The sequence below is a fragment of the Ranitomeya imitator genome, chromosome 3 (genome assembly GCF_032444005.1).
Source record: "Ranitomeya imitator isolate aRanImi1 chromosome 3, aRanImi1.pri, whole genome shotgun sequence".
Taxonomy (NCBI): domain Eukaryota; kingdom Metazoa; phylum Chordata; class Amphibia; order Anura; family Dendrobatidae; genus Ranitomeya; species Ranitomeya imitator.
In genome coordinates this window covers 440568545-440590899 of record NC_091284.1, presented here as the reverse complement: position 1 = coordinate 440590899, position 22355 = coordinate 440568545, and the positions used below count along the sequence as shown (strand labels likewise).

Genomic DNA, 22355 nt, shown 5'->3' with positions numbered 1-22355 from the left:
CAATTACTCCTTCCTTGAGGATACCCGCCGGCTCAGATAAACCCGGAGAGTCGGGTACAAAACTCCTAGACAGAGCATCCGCCTTCACATTTTTAGAGCCCGGAAGGTACGAAATCACAAAGTCAAAACGGGCAAAAAACAACGACCAACGAGCTTGTCTAGGATTCAAGCGCTTGGCAGACTCGAGATAAGTCAAGTTCTTATGATCAGTCAATACCACCACGCGATGCTTAGCTCCTTCAAGCCAATGACGCCACTCCTCGAATGCCCACTTCATGGCCAGCAACTCTCGGTTGCCCACATCATAATTTCGCTCAGCAGGCGAAAACTTCCTGGAAAAGAAAGCGCATGGTTTCATCACTGAACAACCAGAACCTCTCTGCGACAAAACAGCCCCTGCTCCAATCTCAGAAGCATCAACCTCGACCTGGAACGGAAGAGAAACATCTGGTTGACACAACACAGGGGCAGAAGAAAAACGACGCTTCAACTCTTGAAAAGCTTCCACAGCAGCAGAAGACCAATTGACCACATCAGCACCCTTCTTGGTCAAATCGGTCAATGGTTTAGCAATACTAGAAAAATTGCAGATGAAGCGACGATAAAAATCAGCAAAGCCCAGGAACTTTTGCAGACTTTTCAGAGATGTCGGCTGAGTCCAATCATGGATGGCTTGGACCTTAACAGGATCCATCTCGATAGTAGAAGGGGAAAAGATGAACCCCAAAAATGAAACCTTCTGCACACCAAAGAGACACTTTGATCCCTTCACAAACAAAGAATTAGCATGCAGGACCTGAAAAACCGTTCTGACCTGCTTCACATGAGACTCCCAATCATCCGAGAAGATCAAAATGTCATCCAAGTACACAATCAGGAATTTATCCAGGTACTCTCGGAAGATGTCATGCATAAAGGACTGAAACACTGATGGAGCATTGGCAAGTCCGAACGGCATCACGAGATACTCAAAATGACCCTCGGGCGTATTAAATGCAGTTTTCCATTCATCACCTTGCTTAATTCGCACCAGATTATACGCACCATGAAGATCTATCTTAGTGAACCAACTAGCCCCCTTAATCCGAGCAAACAGATCAGATAACAATGGCAAGGGGTACTGAAATTTAACCGTGATCTTATTAAGAAGGCGGTAATCTATACAAGGTCTCAGCGAACCATCCTTCTTGGCTACAAAAAAGAACCCTGCTCCTAATGGCGACGATGACGGGCGAATATGCCCCTTCTCCAGTGATTCCTTCACATAACTGCGCATAGCGGTGTGCTCAGACACGGACAAATTAAACAATTGACCTTTTGGGAATTTACTACCAGGAATCAAATTGATAGCACAATCACAATCCCTATGCGGAGGTAGGGTATTGGACTTGGGCTCATCAAATACATCCCGGTAATCAGACAAGAACTCTGGGACCTCAGAAGGAGTGGATGACGAAATTGACAGAAATGGAACATCACCATGTACCCCCTGACAACCCCAGCTGGACACCGACATGGATTTCCAATCTAATACTGGATTATGGGCTTGTAGCCATGGCAACCCCAACACGACCACATCATGCAGATTATGCAACACCAGAAAGCGAATAACCTCCTGATGTGCAGGAGCCATGCACATGGTCAGCTGGGTCCAGTATTGAGGCTTATTCTTGGCCAAAGGCGTAGCATCAATTCCTCTCAATGGAATAGGACACTGCAAGGGCTCCAAGAAAAACCCACAACGCTTAGCATATTCCAAGTCCATCAAATTCAGGGCAGCGCCTGAATCCACAAATGCCATAACAGAATATGATGACAAAGAGCAGATCAAGGTAACGGACAGAAGAAATTTTGACTGTACAGTACCAATGGTGGCAGACCTAGCGAACCCCTTAGTGCGCTTAGGACAATCAGAGATAGCATGAGTGGAATCACCACAGTAGAAACACAGACCATTCAGACGTCTATGTTCTTGCCGTTCAACTCTGGTCATAGTCCTATCACACTGCATAGGCTCAGGTTTAAGCTCAGGTAATACCGCCAAATGGTGCACAGGTTTACGCTCACGCAAGCGTCGACCGATCTGAATGGCCAAAGACATAGACTCATTCAAACCAGCAGGCATAGGAAATCCCACCATGACATCCTTAAGGGCTTCAGAGAGACCCTTTCTGAATATTGCTGCCAGCGCAGATTCATTCCATTGAGTGAGCACTGACCACTTTCTAAATTTCTGACAATATACCTCTATCTCATCCTGAGCCTGACAAAGAGCCAGCAATTTTTTTTCTGCCTGATCCACTGAATTAGGCTCATCGTACAGCAACCCAAGCGCCAGGAAAAATGCATCGATATTACTCAATGCAGGATCTCCTGACGCAAGAGAAAACGCCCAGTCCTGAGGGTCGCCGCGCAAAAAAGAAATGACGTTCCTAACCTGTTGAATTGGGTCACCAGAAGAGCGAGGTTTCAAAGCCAGAAATAGTTTACAATTATTTTTGAAACTCAGAAATTTAGTTCTATCTCCAAAAAACAAATCTGGAATAGGAATTCTCGGTTCAAGCAAAGAATTCTGGACCACAAAATCTTGAATATTTTGAACTCTTGCCGTGAGCTGATCCATACATGAAGACAGACCTTTAATGTCCATTGCTACACCTGTGTCCTGAACCACCCAAATGTCTAGGGGAAAAAAAGACAAAACACAGTGCAAAGAAAAAAAAAATGGTCTCAGAACTTCTTTTTTCCCTCTATTGAGAATCATTAGCACTTTTGGCTTCCTGTACTGTTATGAAAGGCAATTCAGAATCACAATGGACGGCATGTCCATTGTGTCCATTGCATGTCCCTTGTGTCCATTGCATGTCCACTCTGACCTGCATGGTCAGAGCACATACAGTGAACTGACAATAACCCAAAATAATAGAACGAGCTCTGAGACGTGGGAACTCTGCAGACCGCAATCCCTAAGCCTATCAAACCACACTAAAGGTAGCCGTGGAGCGCTCCTGACCAGAACCTAGGCGCCTCGTCACAGCCTGAGAAACTAGCTAATCCTGAAGATAGAAAAATAAGCCTACCTTGCCTCAGAGAAATTTCCCAAAGGAAAAGGCAGCCCCCCACATATAATGACTGTGAGTAAGATGAAAACACAAACATAGAGATGAAACAGATTTAGCAAAGTGAGGCCCGACTAGCTGAACAGAACGAGGATAGGGAAGATAACTTTGCGGTCAGCACAAAAACCTATAAAAAACCACGCAGAGGGGACAAAAAGACCCTCCGCACCGACTAACGGTACGGAGGTGGTCCCTCTGCGTCTCAGAGCTTCCAGCAGGCGAGAAAAACCAATAATGCAAGCTGGACAGAAAAATAACAACAAAATAACATAAGCAAAACTTAGCTTTGCAGAGCAGCAGGCCACAGGAATGATCCAGGGAAAAAACAAGTCCCACACTGAAACATTGACAGGAAGCATAGATCAAAGCATCAGGTGGAGTTAAGTAGAGAAGAAGCTAACGAGCTCACCAGATCACCTGAGGGAGGAAACTCAGAAGCTGCAGTACCACTTTCCTCCACAAACGGAAGATCCCAGAGAGAATCAGCCGAAGTACCACTTGTGACCACAGGAGTGAACTCTGCCACAGAATTCACAACAATACAGTACATTAAACATAGAGTTCATACTCACCATTACTTGTCACTTTGTTCCCCGAAGCCAGTGTCAACCTGTATAAAAGATTAAAATAACAAACAACCAATATACTCCCTGTCCACAGAAATCCACGAGTGTACCACGACAATCTCCCGTGGAGAACAGCAGCAACAGCTGTTGCGACCGCTCTCCAGGGGCTCCAGAAACACAATGACGGGAGGAAGGTATCCTTCCGCACTGTATTCCTCGGCCGCTGTAAAAAAAAGTCCCTAGTCTCACTTATGGCATTGCTGGGTGAGAAATTTTTCCACGCAGCAATTGCCATAAAGTGACACTTTGAACTTTAGTAACCTCAGTGATGCACTGCAGGAGCCATTGTCTCCTGTCAGTGTGTCGCTGTGACACAGCGTCAGCGTTAGGGGCAGGCAGACCAGGCAACTGCCTATGGCCCCCACTCCTCCAGGGGCCCCAGCCAGTGGTGTGCCACTATGGGGCTCGGCACCACCCCCCACATCACGCATTCAGCCTATCAGCATCATAGATGCCGATACAGTTGAAAGCAGTGATGGAGGAGAGAGCATCAGATGACGCTCCCTCTGCCGTTATTCCTTCTCTGCTTCTAACTCAGCATGTGCAAGCAGTGGAGCTTATGAGACACTCTGCAGGCACTCTGTTTTTCCGGTATGTATATGGAAAATAAAAATGTTCCTATACTTTCAATGTTAAAGGGAACGTGTCACCCAAAAACACATTATTAACCTGCATATACGGGGTTTATCTGCAGGTTAATAGGGTTACTAACCCGTCCAATGCTTGCACTCAGCTGAATGCTGCGGGGAGAAAATTAACAGTCACAGGGGTAAAACTGGTGCAGATGCAGTCACTTCTCTGCATTCTGTAATTGGCTCTGAGTGAAACTGACTCCACATTGGGACCAACTGAAAGTTGGGGTAGGAGGTGCGGTTACTCAGAACAGTGACTGAACCAGCACTGATGCCTCCCATGTGAATAAAACCAAATGCTGCGGGAGAAATAAAGTTCATTTTCTTCCTGCAACGTTCAGCTATATGCAGGAGTCGAGCAGATTGGTAACACTATTAACCTGTAGATTAACTCCATATCTGCAGGTTGATAGTGTTTTTTTCTGGTGATAGTTTCCTTTAAGCACATAAAGCACACGACTTCATGGCTGCACCAATATATTAGGCCTAATGATTTTCATGTGGAAATCTGGCCTTCTAATTTGCCACTGAAACACAGTTTTAACAAACGATTTGGAATAGCTAATTGGGCCTCGTGGTTGTGAATCGGAGGCCAGGTGGGTAGTCGTGGCTGAGGTTGGCAGTACTGGCACACCCTGGCGCTCTGTTACCTTAACACATTGCAGTCCACTCACTTGTAAGTCGGGGTCCATTCCACACTGCCTGGGTTCCCTTTCTTTCAACATGACAAAATGACAGTCAGAGTCCAGAGTCATCTTCAACATAGTAATTTTACTCAGCTCATCCAGTTTAGTCACCGAAACAGCACAAGATTCTTTGCAGAATATCGCCATTCTGTTCCCTGTACTGTCCCTCACTCCTACAGGAATATCCACTGGATCCTCCAGTGCTGCAGTTTCCTGACTGGTCACACTAACCAGCTTCAGGAGTTCCCCACCCCCTTCCCTCTCCAAAGGTGAAGTCGAAGAATGGCTCTTCCATTCCTTACTAGGCCGTAGGCCTCGGACATTAAGGGTTGTTCCCACGAAGTTAGCTGCTACCACCTTTATGCTGCCCTGATATTCCTCCGCTACCGGGTGACTGTCAGCTCTTAGGCCTTGGACTGCTGGGCTCCTCTGCTTGAACGTTCCCCTGGACACTGGACACGACTGTCCTTTCCCTGCTCCTGGCTCACACACTAACTAACTAACTCCAGGAAGCTCCCCAACTACTCTTTTCCTAGCCCCACCTAACCAGACAAAATCCTATTGGTCTAACTAATCCCTATTCTATTCTATTCTATTGTGCTCCCCCTACTGGTCTAAGTCCTTCACTATGCATATATGAACATAAGTACAATGCGATACACAATATATAAACATTACATGACATATGAAATATACCAGGGACGTATGCAAGGAGTGTAGGGCATTAAATTGGCCCCCAGCACCCCTTACACTTGCACCCCAATATTAGGCCTAAGAATTTTTAAGTGGAAATCTGTCCTTCTCATTTGTCTATGAAACAATTTTATCACAAATGATTTGCATTGACTAATTGGGCCTCATGGCTGCACCACTATACTAGGTCTAATGATTTTTAAGTGGAAATCTGACCATCTGATTTGCCACTGAAACACAGTTTTAGCACAAACGATTAGGAGTAGCAAGTCGGGCCTCCGAAGACTTCTACATGGTATTAGCATAATCTACTTCGATACATGAAGATCGCTCGTGACAGGATCTTATCTATTTCACTGACAAGTTCACTTTCAGCACCAGCACTAGCGCAGGAGCAACCTCTTTGTTCTGTGCACTATGACACTGCGCAAATGGCACCAGCAAAACAAGATGTCCACTTTTTATATGGCCAAGGACATGTGACATCGGCAACCAATCACAGAAGACCTTGTGTCATGACGTTGTGGATGGTTTCTGCACCCTGATTGGTTGCAGGAATCAACACACATAAAGTTAAGGCAAGACAAAAAAGTGTGCTAGTGCTGTAACCTCTCCACACCACCTCCCCTCATCAAACTTGTTCCCACATCCCCCCGCTCATCATACAGCAGCACTATACTAGCCAAAGTAATAACAAATGCATTAGTAGAAACGGAATCATTCACCAAACTGTCACAGACTTTTGCCAACTTTGAGTAAAAATGCTCGTGTAAGCAAACAGGAATCCGAATATGCTACATTCATACCAAATTTGAGATTGGCAAACGTTTTCCGAACAAGTTTGCTGATCTCTTGTCTTAAACCACAGTCCATTGAATGAAAATGTGCCAAATTTGTTAAGAAACATAATAAATCAGGCTATCATATAGACCAAAAAAATAAATGAATTGAATAGACATAGTTTTGCTTTATTTTGTGTCCATTCACTAATAAATTTCCCGGTAACAAGTAGACCATGACTAAATTGACTATATACACTTTTTAGTGCAAACATTTTAGTTTTATAAAGTTTTGTTTGAAACAATTTATTCAGAGCTTGCACTAAAAACTGTCACAAGTTGATTAATAACTCCCGGATAGTTTCAAATCTAATTTGCCTGCAGCCTCTTATGATTTATACATAGGTGGCTGCAGCCAGGTGACTGATAGTAGCCAAATTTTTCCATTGAAATCTATGTCTGTGCTGGGGATTTATGAACTCTCATTTAGAAAACTAAGCTTTGACCATATTAGAAAATGATTTCCAAGAGGTGGACATTCATTTTTAGCCATGCAGCTCTTTCTAGAATATCCCTCTGTTTTTACTGCTGTAAGCTTGGTAAAATGGAAGCATACAATAGATAAAGTTCAATGCTAAATATTATTTGTTCCTGCAGCAAACCTACAGGTGCTTCTCACAAAATTAAAATATCATCTAAAAGTTAATTTATTTCAGTTCTTCAATACAAAAGGTGAAACTCATATATTATATGGACTCATTACAAACAGAGATCTATTTTAAGTGTTTATTTCTGTTAATGTTGATGATTATGAATCTAGGTCAAAAAAGTTAAATTATATAATTGTGGCTTCCTGAGGTTCCACTAGAACAGAACTCTTATTTTTTTCTTTATAGACATAGGCAGGGGCAGGCTGGCACATTTCAGCAGGGGTCATTACAAACAGAGTGATCTATTTCAAGTGTTTATTTCTGTTAATGTTGATGATTATGGCTTACAGCCAGTGAAAATCCAAAAGTCATTATCTCAGTAAATTAGAATAATTAAAAAAAAACTCCAGCAAAGCCGTTCTAAGCATTTAAAAAGGTCCCTAAGTCTGGTTCAGTAGGCTCCACAATCATGGGGAACACTGCTGATTTCACAGATGTCCAGAAGGCAGTCATTTACACACTACACAAGGAGGATAAGCCACAAAGGGTCATTGCTAAAGAAGCTGGCTGTTCACAGAGTGCTGTATCCAAGCATATTAATTGAATTTGAGTGGAAGGAAAAAGTGTGGTAGAAAAAGGTGCAACCAGGATAGCTGCAGCCATGAAAGGATGGTTAAGAAAAGGTCATTCAAACATTTGGAGGAGATTCACAAGGAGTGGACTGTCTGCTGGAGTCATTGCTTCAAGAGCCACCACATACAGACTTGTCCAGGACATGGGCTACAAGTGTCACATTCCTTGTGTTAAGCCGCTCATGACTAGTGTTGAGCGTTACCTTCCGATATCCAGAAGTATCGGATTGGATCGGCTGATATCCAAAAAATACCCGATACCAATGCAAGTCAATGGGACACAAATATCGGAATGTACATAAGCCCTTTCTGTCCTTCTACATCCTGTTCCGAAGGGGGGAAGAGTGTGGGCGGTGTGTGGGCGGACACTGGGCGTGTCTGTGTGTGTGGGCGGGGTCTGTGCGGGCCTGCCGGGGATCTGTATGGGCCTCTCGGGGGTCTGTGCATCTCTTGCTGCAGCTCCTCTTCATATTCCTTGGGGTTCTGCTCTGCTTAGCTTTTCTTGCTACGCTATCCCTTGCTGCTCTTCCACTCCTATCTGCAGCCTTGCACATCTCTTCCTGTGTGAACAGGTCCCAACCTGTTCCTTCATTCTCCTTTCCTTCTGGCTTTTTTCTGTACCTGCATCTCCTGTGTGAGCAGGTCCCAACCTGTTCCTTCATTCTCCTTTCCTTCTGGCTTTTTTCTGTACCTGCATCTCCTGTGTGAACAGGTCCCAACCTGTTCCTTCATTCTCCTTTCCTTCCGGCTTGTTTCTGTACCTGCATCTCCTGTGTGAACAGGTCCCAACCTTTTCCTTCATACTTGATTCCTTTCTGCTTGCTTTCTTACCTGCACCTCCAGTGTGAACAGGTCCCTACCTGTTTCTTAATACTACATATCCATACCTGCACCTCCTGTGTGAATAGGTCACTACCTGTTCCTTCATACACCACACCAACCAGTCCTAGTTCCTGCAGTTCCTGCCGGTCCTGTGTTCTCTGCCGTGCCTGCCAGCCCTGTGTTCTCTGCTGTGCCTGCCAGCCCTGTGTTCTCTGCTGTGCCTGCCAGCCCTGTGTTCTCTGCCGTGCCTGCCAGCCCTGTGTTCTCTGCCGTGCCTGCCAGCCCTGTGTTCTCTGCCATGCCTGCCAGCCCTGTGCTCTCTGCCATGTCTCTGCCAGCCCTGTGTTCTCTGCCATGTCTCTGCCAGCCCTGTGTTCTCTGCCGTGCCTGCCAGCCCTGTATTCTCTGCCGTGCCTGCCAGCCCTGTGTTCTCTGCCATGTCTCTGCCAGCCTTGTGCCTCTGCTGTGCCAGCCTACTCGTCTGAGTTTCAGCCGTGCTCTTCTGCCAGTCCTGCCTGATGCCCGCACCTGTCCTAGTGTTCCTGTTCTCCAAGTGGGATCAGCAGCCCCAGTCAGACACCACCCTGGAGTAGCACCTGGCAGCTGCCTGCTGCACAAGCCTGACCTCAACATCAGAGGCTTCAGTGAAAACCCAGGCAGCTGTCATAGTCACGCCCCTTCCAGGGTGGTCTGGTTTGTGGCACAGTGAGGCCACAACCCCCCAAGCTCACGCCCATCAGTCAGGGCGTGAGCGTGAAAGCGTATGTGCCGGGGCTCTGTGCGGCGTGCCGGGGCTCTGTGTGGCATGCCGGGGCTCTGTGTGGCATGCCGGGCTCTGTGTGGTGTGCCAGGGCTCTGTGCAGCATGCGGGGCTCTGTGCAGCATGCCGGGGCTCTGTGCGGCTGGCGGGGCTCTGTGCGGCGTGCCGGGGGTCTGTGCAGCATGCGGGGCTCTGTGCAGCGTGTCGGGGCTCTGTGCAGCGTGTGGGGCTCTGTGCCTGTGTGCAGGCATCGTCTAATGGGACTACAAGTCCCATCAGACGATGCCTATTACAGTGACAGTGATTGACACATTAGCCAACGATGGGACAGTAGTAGTCCCATCAGCCGGCTAATGTGTTGAATGAAAAAAAAAACATACATACTACATACATACTACATACATGCTACATACATGCTACATACATACATGCTACCTGCATGCTACATACATACTACATGCATACTACATACATACTACATACAATACATTCATACATTACATACAGTACAGACATACAGTACATTAAACATAGAGTTCATACTCACCATTACTTGTCACTTTGTTCCCCGAAGCCAGTGTCATCTGTAAAAAAAATATGAAAATAACAAACAACAAATATGCTCCTTGTCCGCAGAAATCCACGAGTGTCCCACGACGATCTCCCGTAGAGAACGGCAGCACAGCTGATGCGACCGCTCTCTAGGGGGTCCAGGAACATAATGACGAGAGGAAGGTATCCTTCCGCACTGTATTCCTCCGCCGCTATAAAAAAAAATAGTCCCTAGTCTCACTTTTGGCTTTGCTGTATGAGAAATTTTCCCACGCAGCAATTCCCATAAAGTGAGACTTTGTCCTAAGGTAACCTCTCTCAGTGATGCACTGCAGGAGCCATTGTCTCCTGTCAGTGTGTCACTGAGGGTCTTATAGAGCAGTGACATCAGCCGATGTCACTGTTCTATAGGGAAGATCGTCATGGGACACTCGTTATTAATTGGACTATGGCGGACAGGTAGTATACGGTTTATTATTTAACGTTTTTTGCAGGCGCTGAAGTATGGTAAGTATGGTTAAATGAAGCATATTAAAATACTTTTTTCTTAATGTGTGTGTTTTATTAACCCTTTATTACTATTGGATTAATAATGGATAGGCGTCTTATTGACGCCTCTCCGTTATTAACCCGGCTTAATGTCACCTTACAATAGCAAGGTGACATTAACCCCTTATTACCCCATGTCCCACCGCTACACGGGACTGGGAAGAGAGAGGCTAAGTGCCGGAATTGGCACATTGCGCCATTTCTGGGGCGGCTGCGGACTGGTATTTGTAGCCGGGGGGGGGGGCAATATCCATGACCCCTCTCTAGGCTATGAATATCAGCCCGCAGCTGTCTGCATAACCTTTCTGGCTATAAAATATAGGGGGACCACACGTCATTTTTTTTGGGGGGTCCCCCTATTTTAATAGCCAGTAAAGGCTATGCAGACAGCTGCGGGCTGATATTCATAGCAGGCTACAAATATTGGCCCCCGGCCGTCGGCTTTCCCCCTCTGGTGCAGAAAATTGCACGGGAGCCCACGCCGTTTTTTTTTTAAATTCAACGCTCATTGAGGCCTTTTTCACACTTGCGTCGGTACGTGTCCGTCGCGGTAGAAAATGGCGGACGCAACGAACAAAAAAACCTTCACTTGAACATTTTTTCGTGCCGACCGCCCGTCAAAACACGACGGATCTGTTGCATGACGGACGCGACGTGTGGCCATCCGTCGCGATCCGTCGCTAATACAAGTCTATGGGTAAAAAATGCAACCTGCGGGCACATTTGCAGGATCCGTTTTTTCCCAAAACGACGGATTGCGAAGGATTGCTAAAAACGCAAGTGTGAAAGTAACATAGTAACATAGTTAGTAAGGCCGAAAAAAGACATTTGTCCATCCAGTTCAGCCTATATTCCATCATAATTAATCCCCAGATCTGCGTCCTTCTACAGAACCTAATAATTGTATGATACAATATTGTTCTGCTCCAGGAAGACATCCAGGCCTCTCTTGAACCCCTCGACTGAGTTCGCCATCACCACCTCCTCAGGCAACCAATTCCAGATTCTCACTGCCCTAACAGTAAAGAATCCTCTTCTATGTTGGTGGAAAAACCTTCTCTCCTCCAGACGCAAAGAATGCCCCCTTGTGCCCGTCACCTTCCTTGGTATAAACAGATCCTCAGCGAGATATTTGTATTGTCCCCTGTAGCCTTAGAAACATCAGCCTTTCTATTATATATCTATGGATATATCTACCTATAGATATATTTATAGATAGATATATCTATCCATATATCTGGCTGCTTTCACACATCAGGTTTTTGACGTCAGGCACAATCCGGCGAGTTTTGAAAAAAAAAGGATCCGGTGGAAAAAAATGGATCCGGAAGAAAAAAACGGATCCGGCAGAAAAAAACGGATCCGGCGGAAAAAAACTGATCCAGAAGAAAAAAACGGATCCGGCGGGAAAAAATGGATTCGGAAGAAAAAAATGGATCTGGCTGAAAAAAACGGATCCGGAAGAAAAAAACTGATGCGGCGGAAACATACGGTTCCGGCGGAAAAAAACTGATCCGGCGGGAAAAAACTGATCCAGAAGAAAAAATGGATCCGGAAGGAAAAAATGGATCCAGCAGAAAAAAACAGATCCGGAAGAAAAAAACTGATCTGGCGGAAAAAAACGGATCCGGTGGAAAAAAATGGATCCGGAAGAAAAAAAACAGATCCGGTGGAAAAGAACGGATCCAGCAGAAAAAAACTGATCCGGCAGAAAAAACGGATCCGGTGTAAAAAAAAAAAACGGATCCGGAAGAAAAAAAATAGATCCGGCGGAAAAAACGGATCCGGCGGAAAAAACTGATCCGTGTAAAAAAAAAACGGATCCGGAAGAAAAAAAATGGATCCGGTGGAAAAAAACGGATCGGTGGAAAAAACGGATCTGGCTAAAAAAAACGGATCATGCGGAAAAAAACGGATACTTTTTTCAAAACTGACGGCAAAAACCTGATGTGTGAAAGCAGCCAGATATATGGATAGATACATCTAAGATAGATATGTCCATAGATATATAATAGAAAGGCCGATGTTTCTAAGACTACTTTCACACTTGCATTTTTAGCAATCTGTTGCAATGCGTTCTTTTGGGAAAAAAATGGATCCTGCAAATGTGCTTGCAGGATGCGTTTTTTACCCATAGACTTGTATTAGCGACGGATCGCGATGGAGGGCCACACGTCACATCCGTCGTGCAATGGATCCGTCGTGTTTTGGCGAACCGTCGGCACGAAAAAATGTTCAAGTGAAGGTTTTGTTGTCCGTCGCATCCGCCATTTTCTACCGCGCATGCGCGGCCCGAAACTCCGCTCCCTCCTCCCCGGACTTCAGAATGGGCAGCGGATGCGTTGAAAAACTGCATCTGCTACCCACGTCATGCACAAATTTCACAACGTACGTTGGTACGTCTCCCATGGAGACTATTGAAAAGTGCAAAAAGTAAAATAAAGTTTTTAAAAATATTTTACAAATTTTAAAAATAAAAGTTCAAGTCACCCCACTTTCGCCCCATTCAAAATAAAACAATAAGAAAAAAATCAAACATACACATATTTGGTATCTACGAATCGCCCGATCTATCAATATAAAAAATAATTGACCCAAATGCTTAATGGCATAAAGAGAAAAAAAAGTCAAAAAGCCAGAATTGCGTTTTTTTGGTTACCGCAAAATTGCATTAAAATGAATAACGGGTGATCAAAAGATCATATCTGCACCAAAATGGTATAATTAAAAGCGTCAGCTCGACATTCAAAAATATAAGCCCTCACCCGACCCAGATCCCAAAAAATGGAGATGCAACGGGTATCAGAAAAATTTTTTGCAATTTTTTTTAAAACAAACTTTGGAATTTTTTTTCATCACTTAAATAAAAAAGAACCTATACATGTTTCATGTCTATGAACTCGCAATGACCTGGAGAAACATAATGGCGGGTCAGTTTTAGCATTTAGTGAACATGGTAAAAAAAAAAAACAAGTGTGGGATTGCACTTTTTCTGTAATGTCACCGCTAGGGTTGAGCGACTTTTACTTTTATAGGATCGGGTCGGGTTTCACGAAACCCGACTTTTTCAAAAGTCGAGTCGAGTGAAATCGGCCGATCCTATAAAAAAGTCGGGGTCGGCCGAAACTCGAAACCCAATGCAGTGCATTGGGTTTCCAATGGTTCCCAGGGTCTGAAGGAGAGGAAACTCGCCCATGTGACCACTCGCGTGACCAATCACAAGCCGCGACGTCACCGCAAGGTCCTGCAAGCGCTGATTCGAAGGAAGAAAGGCTGCCGGTTAGTACCAGGGCGCATCAGAGGGTGAGTATAGCGATATTTTTTATTTTAATTCTTTATTTTACACTTAAATATGGATTCCGATACCGATTTCCGGTATTGCAAACATATCGGAACTCGGGATCGGAATTCCGATACCAGATTCAGAAGATTGCCGACTTCATGGCCGACCCCACACAGGGGTCGGGTCGGGTTTTATGAAACCCGACTTTGCCAAAAGTCAGCGACTTCTGAAAATGGCCGACCCGTTTCGCTCAACCCTAGTCACCGCACTTGGAATTTTTCTCCCATTTTCCAGTACACGATATGTTAAAACCAATGTTGTCGATCAAAATTACAACTTATCCCACAAAAAACAAGCCATCACTTTACCATTTTGACCAAAAAAAATAAAAAAAATAATGGCTCTGGGAAGAAGTGGAGCAAAAAATGAAAATGCAAAACCAAAAATGCCTTTGGTCGTTAAGAGTTTAAAATTCTGTGAAGCACCTCTGGGTCAAAATGCAAATGTTCTGTTAGGCCAGTCTCACACGTCCAGATAATTCCGGTACCGGAAAAATCGGTACCGGAATTATCCGTGTCCGTGTGTCCGTGTGTTCCCGTGGTACATCAGTGTGGCACACGTGCCGCACACGTGTGCCGCCCGTGTGCCGACTGGGTACCACACGGAGCGTGCAGGAGACAGCGCTAGAGATAAGCGCTGTCCCCTGCATCTGGTGCTGATGCGGCCATTCATATCTTCTCTCCAGCAGCGTTCGCTGGAAAGAAGATATGAAAAATCCTTTTTTTTTGTCCTCGTGTTTAAAATAAAGATCCCTGTCGCCACCCCCTCCCACCCCCTGTGCGCCCCCCCCGCTGTTACTAAAATACTCACCCGGCTCCCTCGCAGCGTCCTGTCCTCGCCACACCTTCTCCTGTATGAGCGGTCATGTGGTGCCGCTTATTACAGTAATGAATATGCGGCTCCACCCCTATGGGAGTTGGAGCCGCATATTCATGACTGTAATCGGCGGCCCCATGTGACCGCTCATACAGGAGAAGGTGCGGCGAGGAGAGGACGCTGCGAGGGAGCCGGGTGAGTATTTTAGTAACAGCGGGGGGGCGCACAGGGGGTGGGAGGGGGTTGGCGACAGGGATCTTTATTTTAAACACGAGGACAAAAAAAAAGGATTTTTCATATCTTCTTTCCAGCGAACGCTGCTGGAGAGAAGATATGAATGGCGGCTTCAGCACCACGTGGGGGGGACAGCGCTTACAGTAGCGCTGTCTCCTGCACGGCACACGGACTGCACACGGACAGTGTCCGTGTGCGGTACGTGCAGGGGTGGATTAAGGGTAGCCAGGGCCCCGGGCTGTTCAGAGATTGTGCCCCCCCCGGTCATGTGACGGGGGTGGGGTCATGTGACGGGGGGTGGTCATGTGACGGGGTGGTCATGTGATGGGGGTGGTCATGTGATGGGGTGGTCATGTGATGGGGGTGGTCATGTGACGGGGGTGGGTGTTCATCATGTTATAGCTGAACCTGATTATTCAAGAAAAATAGTTGCTGTGTGAAACTATAACCTGTCAAACATCCATTTATGTAGTCAATTTTCCCTTCAGTTAGGAAGAAAAACAAAACAAAAATAAAAACACTTTAAACCATAGCTTTGAACAGTCCAATTTTAACCACAGTGATCAAATTATATCACATACAATGAACAAATGCCAGACCACATATTACCACCAGTGACCGAATAATATCACATACAAGGAACAAATACCGCTACACCATGTCAAGAGCACATATTACCACCACATAGTGACTGAATACTACAATACTGATAGTAATAAAAAAATAAAAAACAAAATACTGTCACCATAACTGCCAGTATTCACAGGAGATCTGTAATTGGTATGCAGTGTCTGTGTAGAGGTTATACAGCGATCACTGGTGACATTATACACAGGAGCTCTGTATATGGTTTACAGCAGGGGTGTCAAACTGCATTCCTCGAGGGCCGCAAACAGGTCATGTTTTCAGGATTTCCTTGTATTGCACAGGTGACAATTTAATCACGTGCACAGAATGATTCCAGCACCTTGTGTAATGCAAAGGAAATCTTGAAAACACGCACGGTCTGAGCTGAGGCCCTCGAGGAATGCAGTTTGACACCCCTGGTTTACAGTGTATAGTGTCAGTGTATAGATAACACTGACTCACCAGTGACGTCTCTAGGTGAAGTCCTTCATCTGTCATGAAGCACAGACCGCCATCATTTATTCCAGCCAGGGCTTGTTTGTTGTTTCTGCAGGAAATAACACAGTTATCTCGAGCTCCGCTTGCAGAACACATTACTTAATTTTCCCAATTTCAACATTACACCACATGAAGAAAAAAGGCGATATAGTGTCACTCTGCACAGTAACAGGACCGCCCCCCCCATTTAAAACAGTATACTCAAAAAACAAAATAAATACATCACTGCAGTAATAATATCCCTTAATTAGCCCCTACAGAAATAATATTCCCCATCCTGGCCCCGTGTATCTCATTCCTGGCTCCTGCAATATGTTTGCGCATCCTGCCCTCTTGAGTATCCATTCTACCCCATATGATTTCCCCATCCTGCCCCATCTGTCTCCATCCTGTCCCATGACAGTGTGTTCAACAATCTGCCCCAGTGTGGCCAGCATATTATCCCCAGTGTGTCCAGCATATTACCCCCAGTGTGTCCAGCATATTACCTCCACACAGTGTATCCAGCAATCTGCCCCAGTATGTCCAGCATTGCCCAGTTTGTCCAGCAATCTGCCCCAGTGTGTCCAGCAATCATCTGCCCCAGACTGTGTCCTCCTGCATTGCCCCCCCAGTGTCTCCTGCATTGCCCCCCCAGTGTCTCCTGCATTGCCCCCCAGTGTCTCCTGCATTGCCCCAGTGTGTCCAGCAAATGCAATCATCTGCCCCAGTCCCCTGACTGTGTCCTCCAGCATTGCCCCCCCAGTGTCTCCTGCATTGCCCCCCCAGTGTCTCCTGCATTGCCCCCCGTCCCGCGTGTCTCCTGCATTGCCCCAGTGTGTCCAACAAATGCAATCATCTGCCCCAGTCCCCAGACTGTGTCCTCCAGCATTGCCCCCCCAGTGTCTCCTGCATTGCCCCCCAGTGTCTCTTGCATTGCCCCCCCAGTGTCTCCTGCATTGCCGCCCCAGTGTCTCCTGCATTGCCCCCCCAGTGTCTCCTGCATTGCCCCCCAGTGTCTCCTGCATTGCCCCCCCGAGTGTCTCCTGCATTGCCCCCCCAGTGTCTCCTGCATTGCCCCAGTGTGTCCAGCAAATGCAATCATCTGCCCCAGTCCCCTGACTGTGTCCTCCAGCATTGCCCCCCCAGTGTCTCCTGCATTGCCCCCCCAGTGTCTCCTGCATTGCCGCCCCCAGTGTCTCCTGCATTGCCCCCCGTGTCTCCTGCATTGCCCCCCCAGTGTCTCCTGCATTGCCCCCCCAGTGTCTCCTGCATTGCCCCCCCCCAGTGTCTCCTGCATTGCCCCCCCCCAGTGTCTCCTGCATTGCCCCCCCCAGTGTCTCCTGCATTGCCCCCCCAGGCCACCAGTGTGTCCAGCAAATGCAATCATTTGAGGCCCCCAGTCCCCAGACTGTGTCCTCCTCCAGCATCATTGCCCCAGTGTGTCCAGATTCAATCAGACTGCCCCAGACTGTGTCCTGCTCCCAGCATTGCCCCCAGTGTGTACAGCAACCTGCCCCCCAGCCCCAGTGTCCGACTCCTCCGCTCCACCGTTATAAAAAAAAAAAATTCTCCTCACCTTACCAGCGATCCAGGCGGTGAGCTCCCTCCAGCAGCGCGCACTCGCCAGCGACTGACAATGACGTCAGATGCCGGCGACATGTGCGCTGCGGCCGACGGCTGTTGTTAACTATTGCCGTGTGGGCGCGCCCACACGGCAATAGGAAACCGCCGCAGGCAGCGCCGCTAGGGGCCCAGTGAGCAGATGAGACGGGGCCCGATGCGGGCCCCCTCTCTCTGCCCACCGGGTCCGGGGGGGCTCCCGGAACGGCATGGCAGTCAGGCAGTGAGTCAGTGACGGCACGGCAGGGGCATGGCCGCAGGCCCGCACAGCACATAAATCAGGACTCAGTCAGGAGGTTATAACGCGGCGGCACCACCAGTCTGACAGGGGCGGGCGGGCGGCTGGTGGGTCACGGCACGGGTGCCACTGTCTGTCACTGTGTCACTCACTGACTCTCTGGACTAGTCTCTGCACAGTGCGAGTAATGCCCTGATGATGGCGGCGGCCGGCGGGCAATCTGTGCGGTAGCCCAGGGCCCCCCCACACCACTGGGCCCTGGGCTACCACCCAGATTGACCCTCTTATAATCCGCCCCTACGTGTGTTACACGGACCCATTGACTTTAATGGGTCCGTGTAATCCGTGCGCTCCCACGAACACTGACATGTCTCTGTGTTTTGCACACGGACACACGGTCCATGAAAACACGCTGACATGTGCAGTGACACATTGCTTTCAATGTGTCTACGTGAGTCAGTGTCTCCGGTACATGAGGAAACTGTCACCTCACGTACCGGAGCCACTGATGTGTGAAACTGGTCTTAGGAAGTTTAGACATCACAAAGTGGTCCTCTACTCAGGACCCTGCTCAGTGGTGTAAAACAGAGATCAGTAAGAGCAGTTCTAATTCTAGCAGATTTAGGCCCTCTATACATTAATTGCAAATGGTATGCCATTCATCTGAGTGGTCTCCATGGAATGTTATAGTACCCCTATTGCAAATGTCCTGCCTTGCCATGGCTTTTACTGGTAAATTCAGTTTGGTTCTTTGGAGCCCATTCTGTTTTGACACAACAACATCAGATTTCAGATGTTAGAAGTATACAACAGTATTACAATTTTTTTATTAAAACATTGCGGTAAAAAAAAAGTGTCTGCAAGCAACATTTAGGTTTTCTGTACATGCGGACAAAGTGAAATATACATTGAATCCACTACTTTTATGCATTTCTATCTTTATATTTCAGCATACTAGTAAAACATGTCTGTATTTTACATACAATTTGTGCTTGTCCTTGACAAGTGCTTTCTGGTATTCCTAAAAGCAAAATCATAATTTTGTAGCAAGTGTTAATAGCCTATTTTTCTCATCTCTTTCAGCTACCTTGGGGACACTGGACTTTAGCTTGCTGTACGATCAGGAAAACAATGCTCTGCACTGCACAATCAATAAAGCCAAGGTATGTTCCCGTATGCTTTACATTATTATTATTATTATTATTTATTATTATAGCGCCATTTATTCCATGGCGCTTTACATGTGAGGAGGGGTATACATAATAAAACAAGTACAATAATCTTGAAAAATACAAGTCACAACTGGTACAGGAGGAGAGAGGACCCTGCCCGCGAGGGCTCACAATCTACAAGGGATGGGTGAGGATACAGTAGGTACAGTACATGCAACATTCATTGTATGTATCCTGAGGCGCTAGTCCTCAATTAACCTCCACGCGGAACAGTACTGTCAATTGAAATTGCTCATCTGCTTCCAATCCTTGCCAGTGTCTCACAGATTGCACTGACTACTCGTGAACCTTATTCATATTACCTAAACTTCTTACATTGATTTGTACCTTTTTTTGCACTCTAGGACAGGTGTCACTAGGAAATAAGCCAAGCTTTACAAAATATAAAGAAACATGTTTTAAAATATAAGTATGTACTAAAAAAAGGTTTGCTTTACATGAGAGGCCTATCAATTTGCTAGCTACGAGAAATGTTAAATTTCCCATGAAGTGAATGAAGCAAGTCATATGTTTGGCTATAAACAGCTTTCAATGGGAAAACTGCTCAATGCCAGGATTAAAAAAGACTTTCATCAAATTTTCAAGTTGAACTGGACATAGAATGTAATAGTGGCTGCAGAGAGGAATACAATGTGGTTTTGTTCTGTTTTTGAATTTAGCATCTCTGTTGCAGAGATATGAGCAAGCAAAGTATTTTGGACCTAATGCGTTAACTTTTTTTAAGTTAGAGTTGGTATTGTCAGTGAGTTTTCTCCGGGGGCGTGAACTTATTCCCTCCATAAGATTTTGCCCATTCAAAATCAGGCAGCAACATCCTAGAGAGAGAACACTCCCCCATCATAGGTTAGGTTTGTCAGTGTGTGAGAAATAATGACACAGCCGTGATCTCCTGGTCTAACCTCCTGCGTGATTAGACAGCGCTGGGTATAGAGCACAAATGACTCACCTTTCAGATAAGGTTTATATGGAAGCAAGGGCAGCACAGCTGAGCTGAACTCTGTCAGATTACAAACCCTTCTATCATCTTTCATCTTCTCACATTACTTCTAGCTTTACAATACTGACCCCCTGCCCTCACTGTCTGGATATAAGAGCTCTATTCAAAATGTAGTTCTCTTCCAGTGAGGTCCCTTTGAAAGGGGTGCTGTTTTTTAATCTCCTCTACACCTACGAAGAAGATAAATTGTGTTGACATGAACTGTAACCTTTGAGGGTATATTCCAAAATCCTATCCCTTAATAAATGCATTTTTTTACACGTTGCCATCTTGTTATTCTGCTGTATGTGCTGTTATATATTATTTTGCAACATAATTTAAATATTCTTCGATAAACTCTCATAAATTTAAAAATCTGTTGTTCAATATTTAGTGTGATTTAATTTTGTAGAATCTAGTATTTCTAAAGTACTGTCTTACCAGACAAATTAACTAGATTTGTATGTCATTAGATTTAAAATAAATAGTACTTGAAATGATTTTATGAGTCATTGGAACTTCTTATTCATTATTGCATTGCTGCATCGCTATGGCAAATATTGACATTTCAATGATTGGCCAATTGTTAATGATATCAGTGACCTATTAGACAGTCATAATAATAGTATATCTAAGAGCAATGTAAGTGTGGAGGTAATTACACATGACTGTGCAGCTATGAGTTAATGCACATATCATCCCTATTTATATGCACTATATCTCTTATATATTAATTACATCCATTAGTATAGGTGGCTGCTGAAAGTCTGTCCAAGCCAAATGACACCTTTGACTCGGCTTTAACTGCCTAGATTAATTCAGTATGTCCTTACAGAGCATGAAAAGATGGGATCTTTAAAAAACAAATCCTTTAAAGTAGATATGCCACTATATATGCTGCTCATGTTAGGGACATCATTTTATTAATTCAGGTCCAAAGTATAAATATGACAAAAGGGACTATTGTTTTTGTCCCTTTTGTGATGTAACCATTAATATAATGGGCTCTAGCTTATGTGTCTGCTGTAGTCATAAGCTGAACTCTTCCTCATTGCTTCTCACCTTGATTCTCTTACCCTCCTCACTAATGAGTAATAATGGACTGAAACCTAATTGTATCTGGACATTAGGGTAAATTAGGTAAAATTGCTCAAATTAAATATCTTCTTATCTGAATCAGAACATAAAATACAAAGGGTATAATGTGATTTCTGTTCATGTCGGTGGAGAAAAAGAGTGATTTATCAAACTGCACACAAGTTAAAGAGGTTGAATCAGGAAAGATATTTCTGGTATATCACTTGTATATGCCACCCACGATTATACAGCGAAAGACCAAATTCTGTGAAACTTTCCAGTCATTCACATATAGCGATAGCGAAGCTCTGTGTCACTTGATTCCTTGGCTCTACTTTTCTTTTTATGGGATGCCGTTTGGATGGTCCATCATACAGATATAAAAAAAAGATACCAAATGTTCTGCACACTACAGATGAACTTCAGCGCATTGCGGATTTGTATACTAATTGTGTAGCCTGTAGGCCTGAACAGAAAATGAATGACCACTTGCACTTCAGAGGTATTTTTGGCGCTTGCAACATTTATAGTTACAGAAGCCATCTTATGAAGTTTTTTTAACTAAATCTGTGTATGTGCATGTAATGTAGTGTGTATGTGTTAATATACTCACCTACCGACTCTCTTTCCGGGATTCAGCGTCGATCTGCTCCTCTTCTCAGTGACGTCACTACTCTGCAGACTCTTTGCGTCCTACAGCGCTTTGCGTGATCCAGAACTAGCTTTTGCAATGTAAGTATATGCAGCATCAGAACAAGGCTCCATAGGCTTACAATGTAAAAGTCACTTATAGAGCAAAGAGTGAGCTTGATAATCTGAAGTATGGTGACTAGGGTTGAGCGAAACGGGTCGAAAATTTTCAGAAGTCGCCGACTTTTGGCAAAGTCGGGTTTCATGAAACCCGACCCGACAAATGTGTGGGGTCGGCCATGAAGTCGGCGATCTTCTGAATCTGGAATCGGAATTCCGATACCGATTCCCGATATGTTTAAGATATCGGGAATTGGTATCGGAATTCAGATTTAAGTGTAAAATAAAGAATTAAAATTAAAAATATCGCCATACTTACCCTCTGACGCGCCCTGGTACTAACCGGAAACCTTCCTTCCTTAGAATCAGCCTTCCAAGACCTTGCGGTGACGTCGCGGCTTGTGATTGGTCGCGCGGCCGCCCATGTGACCGCTCGCGCGACCAATCACAAGCCGCGACGTC

The 22355-nt window shown here is 45.5% G+C and overlaps 1 protein-coding gene across 2 annotated transcripts in view; it reads left to right on the top strand.

Annotated features, from left to right (window-relative positions):
* DOC2B (double C2 domain beta) overlaps positions 1–22355 on the top strand; it is a 1593495-nt gene that overhangs the window by 466875 nt on the left and 1104265 nt on the right. For both annotated transcript variants that reach the window (XM_069757350.1, XM_069757348.1), the window contains exon 2: positions 18942–19021. In XM_069757350.1, coding sequence (XP_069613451.1) covers positions 18942–19021 — 80 coding nt within the window. The remainder of the gene's footprint in view (positions 1–18941; positions 19022–22355) is intronic.